The sequence below is a fragment of the Chelonoidis abingdonii genome, chromosome 21 (genome assembly GCF_003597395.2).
Source record: "Chelonoidis abingdonii isolate Lonesome George chromosome 21, CheloAbing_2.0, whole genome shotgun sequence".
NCBI classification, from domain to species: Eukaryota; Metazoa; Chordata; order Testudines; family Testudinidae; genus Chelonoidis; species Chelonoidis abingdonii.
In genome coordinates, this window is record NC_133789.1 from 13,460,507 (window position 1) to 13,466,506 (window position 6,000).

A 6,000-nucleotide genomic window follows, 5' to 3' on the forward strand; every position below is an offset into this window, starting at 1 on the left:
CTGATACTTGATATTAATAAATGATATGGAAAAAGGGGTGAACAGTGATGTGGCAAAATCTGAAGATGATGCACAATTACTCCAGGTAAATCCAAAGATGACTGTGAAGAGTTACAAAGATATTTCACTAAACTGTGTGACTGGGTGACAAAACGGCAAATGAAAATTCAGTGTTGATAACAACCAAGTAGTGCACATTGATGAAAATAATCCCAACTATACATACAAAATGATGGGTTCTAAATTAACTGTTACCACTCAAGCAACAGATCTTGAAGTCATTGTGGATAGTTCTCTGAAAACATCTCCTCAACGTCCAGGGGCAGTCCAAAAAAATGAACAGAATGTTAGGAAGCTTGGGGGAGGGATAGATAATACGACAGAAAATATCATAGTGCTGCTATATAAATCCATGGTATGCCCACGTCTTCAATACTGTGGGCAGTTCTGATTGCCTCATCTCAAAAAAGATATTAGAATTGGAAAAGGAGCAGAGAAGAGCAAGAAAAATGGTTAGGGGGATGGAACAGCTCCCATATTAGGAGAGAGTAAAAGACCAGGACTGTTCACTTTAGAAGACAGATAAATAAATAATGCCTCCATCTGTAATTTTCACTCCATGCATCTGAAGAAGTGGTGTTTTACCCACGAAAGCTTATGCCCAAATAAATCTGTTAGTTTTTAAGGTGCCACCGGACTTCTTGGTTTTTTTGATACAGACTAACATGGCTACCCCCAATAGATAAATAAAGGGGGGCATTACAGAGGTCTATTGTCACACCCCAATGGCCTCCTCCCTCAAAGGGTCCCCTGGGGAAGGTAGATCAGCACTGTATGTTGCTAACGCTGTTGCAAGCATCGCAGGGCATTTTGGAAAGGATCAAAGATGTGAGTAAGTGTGGAATGGAAAATTTCTTTGCAGGTCCGAGAGGCCAGAGGGGGAAGAAGGAAAAGAGCAAAGAATGGGTTAACTCAACACTTTAGCTAGCTCTGTGTAAAAATAAAACGCTGGCCCCAGTCCAAGGTCATGGGCACAACAAAAAATCTGCAGCTCTCTAGCCGTAAAAAGAGAAAAACAAAGCTGAGCAGGACTGCAAGAATAGCAGTAAAAACAGTGAAAGCAAATGAGACAGCAAAGGCCAACAGGGGAAAAACAAAGTCTTTGGAGCTGGGATGTTTTGGGAAGCCAAGGAGGCCGCAGAGAGCCGGTTTGGACTGGCACAAAAAGCACCAGAAACAGATGGCCCTGGACAAAAACACCCCTCAAAAAAACCAGGACTTAAAACCCCCTCGAGAGTCAAAGGAAGTCAGAGATCGCAGCAGACACCGGACAACCTGTGCCCAAAATAGAATTCCCATCCATCCTTCCCCCTCTTCTTCTTACATTACACCCAGCTTGGCCAGCCTCGGGTAAAGTGTGTGTGAGTATAAAAGTGGGTTAGGGCTTGGGGCACTAACGCTTTCTTCCTTCCACCCCTCACTCTCCGCTGTTATTTTATTAACAAAGCTTTAAAACTTAAACACTTGGTGTGTTTCGTCATCTCCTCCCCTAAAAATCCTGTGGCCTCGGCCTAATCACCTGACGCCTCAGGCAGATTGGTAGCAAAATCTGTCACACTATATCATCATACGTGGTGTGGAGAAAGCGAAAAGGAAAGTGTTATTTACTCCCTTCACATAACATGAGCACTAGGGGATCACCTGATAAAATTAAAAGGCAACGGGTTTAAAACAAACAAAAGGAAGTACTTCTTCACACAACGCACAGTCAACTTGTGAAACTCATTGCTGTGGATGTTGTGAAGGCCAAAAGTATAATTGGGTTCAAAAAAGAATTAGATAAATTCATGGAGGACAGGTCCATCAATGGTTATTTGCCACGATGGTCAGAGGCACAACCCCATACTCTGGGTGTCCTTAAGCCTCCAACTGCAAGAAGTTGGGGCCGGACAATAGGGGATGGATGGATGACTAGATAATTTCCCTGTTCCATTCATCTCCTCTGAAGTATCTGGCACTGGCCACTGTCAGAGACAAGAAACTGGGCTAGATGGACAGTTGGTTTGACCCAGTGTAGCCCTTCTTATGTTCTTAAGGAGCAGGACCAACAATCAGCCCGGCCTCCCTGCACAGAGCCACTCTGAGCCAGTTCCTCTCCTCCCACATTATTAGTTGCCAGCCTAAGTGAAAGGCAGAAGCCACCAGTAGGAGGGGAGGTGTGATGGGGTTGACTAGGCCCAGAGGCCTGATGGTGGAGGCCTCAGTGTCCTGCCACACTCGTCCCAGGTAAGGAGCAGTGGAGAGGCCCTCCAAGCAGGCTAGAGCGAACCCTATAAAAAGGAGCTACAGCGCCAGAGACAGAGCAGTTCCTGCTTGGAGCTGGAGAAGAAAGGACTGCATGTCTGGCTGCCTGGAAGAGCAGCAGGGTCACGGACAGCTCAGTGTGGGCAGGGACTGGGGGAGCAAGAGGCTCCTGGCTGGCTGCTAGGACTTCGCCAAAGTCAGTCTGCTAGCAGGGCCTGGAGAAGCAATGAAGGAGCTCCTGGCTGGCTGTGGGCACTGAGTAGGGACTGAGCCTGAGGAGGGCCACAGGAAGATAGTATCTCCAGGGAGGAAGCCCTGGGGATACAGCCCCATACCAGGGCTAGACTGGTTTAAAGACCGCAGATACACCCAACCAGAGTGGGTGCTCGCGAGAGGTGGGCACTGACAGTTACAGGAGGGTTTTCCAGTGTGGCCAGCTGGGAGTCCAGGCCCTAATGACTAGATCTGCCTCCTGGCAAAGTGCCCTAACCTGGACTGGAACTGGCTAGTCCTTGTCCTAGGCGCAGCACAACAGCAGATTCAAGCCTGAAAATGCAGATAATCCATCTGAAGAAAAATCATCCAGAACACCCAGGCTTTGTGTGGAAAGAAAACTTGGGAAACAGGAGTGGTGAGAGCTGGGCCAAATGACAGCAAGGTAGAGATAAAGCCTGCAGTCAGAGAGATCATAGTCTCTTTGTACAGTCCTGGAGTTACTCATTTTTTCCATTCTGGGCACAACACTATGAAGAGAAATTGGAAGGTTTTCAGAGACGAGTGGCAAGTGATTGTAGGCTGCAGGGACTGATTTCCAAGGAAAGATTGAGAGCCCAGTAGGTAAAGTGTGTCTACATGTCTAAGGGAAGGTGGGGAGAAAAACCTGCAAATAGCCACCAAAGAAGGATGCTAGTTGTTCATTGCAATACACAGGGGTACAGAGATAAAACAAAACAAAACAAGGGAACATTTAGGCCAAGAAAAGCATCTTGACAGTGAAATCTAGTAGAGAATGGAAGAATCTCCCAAGGGAATGGGGGGAAGGGGGTGTCCCAGAACTTGGGACATTTAAAACGACACTGGACGCACTGCAGGAGAACCCTACCCTGGCAGGACAGAGAGTAAGTGGATGACCCAGTATGTCAGCTCTAGTTGCAAGAAGAAACCAATGGTCCAGCCCAGGATCCTGTCTGATAGTAGCTATTGCCAGATTCTTCAGAGGAAGACATGATCCTCCTGCTTAACATACTGAACAGAAGTAGTAACTGGAGACCCTGCATTCCAAGACTGCAAGACCTTTCTTCCTGTTTCTTCATCTGGCTCAACTTAGGCACGGACACCTGAAGATAAGAATCCTGATAGATGTTGCTGCTGCCACTTGCCTGGAAGACCGCGTGTGAGCGTGAGGAAGTAGCATTGGCATCTGTGGGGTGCTGTGTGCGGTTTCTGTTCCCACTTGCCAGTATCTCCAGGAGCTGCTCTGCTGATTTTGGCTGGAAAGAAACACAGAGAGAAGAGTTAGTACCATACAGTGCTTCAAACGGGAGGTCTTTGCAGCTCTCACCCATATGGGGAAGCTATGCCTTCCCCCTCCCAAAGGTTTGTTAGCACATCAACCAATGCACTAGCAGGTACATACAAACCTTTGTGGGGAAGGTGAGCATACGGCTGGGAAAAGATGCCACATTAATCTCCCTTGAGACTGAAGTCGTTTATCCAAAGAATGGGTACAGTATGGGCAAAAGCAGGACAAGCTTCCCCCATGCTACCCTGCCAAGGTGCCTCAGCTCTCACCTTGAGGGATCATCTCTGTGATGGTGCAGACTCTCCATGGCTCATTCAATCGCTGGCACTCTCATCAGAGTGCCAACGAGCAGGTCAGTTGTGATACAGATTACTGTCCACTGGAACTAGACTCAGACCAATCACATTTCACACACAACTGCCATCAGATGGCAATGGTGGCCAATTACTCTTCAGCTGAGCTAGGGCCAAACACATGTCCTGTGTGAATGGGGCTCCATATCCCATTACGGGTCTCCTGAACCAAGTGTCTTAGCATGTCGCTGGGAGCCAAGAACTTCTTGGTGCCAACTGGCAGAGGTACAGGTAACACAAGTGTTACAGCAGGAATTCCCAAACTTGGTTCACGGCTTGTTCAGAGTAAGCCCCTGGCGGGCCGCGAGACACTTTGTTTACCTGAGCATCTGCTGATACGGGCACTCGCAGCTCCCAATGGCCACAGTTCGCTGTTCCCAGCCAATGGGAGCTGTGGGAAGCAGTGCAGGCCACGCCACCACTTCCCTCAGCTCCCATTGGCAGGGAACGATGAACCGCAACCTTTGGGAGCTGCGAGCGGCTATACCTGTAGATGCTCAGGTAAACAAAGCATCTCGTGGCCCACCAAGGGCTTACTCTGAATAAGCCGCGAACCAAGTTTGAGAACCCCTATGGGTGGTATCTGCATACTAGTTTGCCAAAGGGTGTCATGTAAGTCTCTGCTGAATCCTGCCTGTTCTCACAGCCATTGTGAAGTGAATGTATGGCTAATCAGTGTAGAGTTATGTAAATACGCTGAACATGATGTTCTTAAAGTGTTTGACTTGGGGCTGGTCAAGTTTCTTTCAGGCCAGAGATATTTATCTTTCAGTCTATGTGCAAACTGAGTATTGCGTACTTCACAATGAAAAGCTAATCAAGAGATTGCAGAGGCTCTAGGGGAGATTAGACAGGAAAACACAAACATCATGAGCTATCCTATTTCCAAGTACAGGCAATGGATTTCTGGGACTATAACTGTAGGTATAGAGATCCAATGTGCATCTTTCACTTAGGAAGTAAGCTGCCAGTGTGCTTGTTTCACAAATAGAAGACAACTGCCAAACCTGGCTGAAGGACACTGGAAGGGTTCTGGGGGAGCTTTTGCTCTGTATGACATAACAATGTCCTATTTGTTAAGCTTAGGCTCTAGCACACATGCTATGATTTTATTTTGTATGTACGCCTTTGTCTCCAATATCTGTGCTTGCTATCATTTGAATTTCTGTTCTTTATTAGTAAGTAAACTTTATCTAAGAACGGCCATTCTGCATTAGACCAATGGACCATCAAAGCCCCCTATCCTGCCTTTTGACAGTAGCCAATGCCAAATGCTTCAGAGGGAATAAACAGAACAGGGCAATTTCAAGTGATCCATTCCCTGTCCAGTCCCAGCTTCTGTCATTTGGAGATTTAGGAACACCCGGAGCATGGGGCTGCATCCCTGACCATCTTGGCTAACAGCCAACCTATCCCTCATGGTCCCTATCCTAATTCTTTTTTGAACTGTTGTTGCTGTGGATGTTGTGAAGGCCAAAAATATAACAAGTTCCACAGGTTGACTGTGGGTTGTGTGAATTATTTCCTTATGCTCGTTTTAATTTCACTGGGTGACACCTACTTGTTGTGTTATGTAAAGGGGTAAAGAACACTTCCCTATTCACTTTCTTCATACCATTCATGATTTTATTGACCTCTGTTATACTTCTCCTGTCCCCCTTAGTCATCCATCATCTAAAATTAATGGCCCCAGTCTTTCACCTCTCTTCCTATAGAAGTTGTTTCATACCCTTAAACACTTTTGTTGCTCTTCTCTGTATCTTTTCTGATTCTAATACATTTTTTGAGATGTGGCAACCAGACCTACACACAGTATTCAAG

General features: G+C 46.6%; 1 protein-coding gene across 1 annotated transcript in view; it reads right to left on the reverse strand.

Annotated features, from left to right (window-relative positions):
• KIF18B (kinesin family member 18B) overlaps positions 1-6,000 on the reverse strand; it is a 30,174-nt gene that overhangs the window by 17,379 nt on the left and 6,795 nt on the right. Inside the window, exon 4 of the mRNA XM_075059782.1 lies at positions 3,684-3,794. Within this exon, the coding sequence (XP_074915883.1) occupies positions 3,684-3,794 (111 nt within the window). The remainder of the gene's footprint in view (positions 1-3,683; positions 3,795-6,000) is intronic.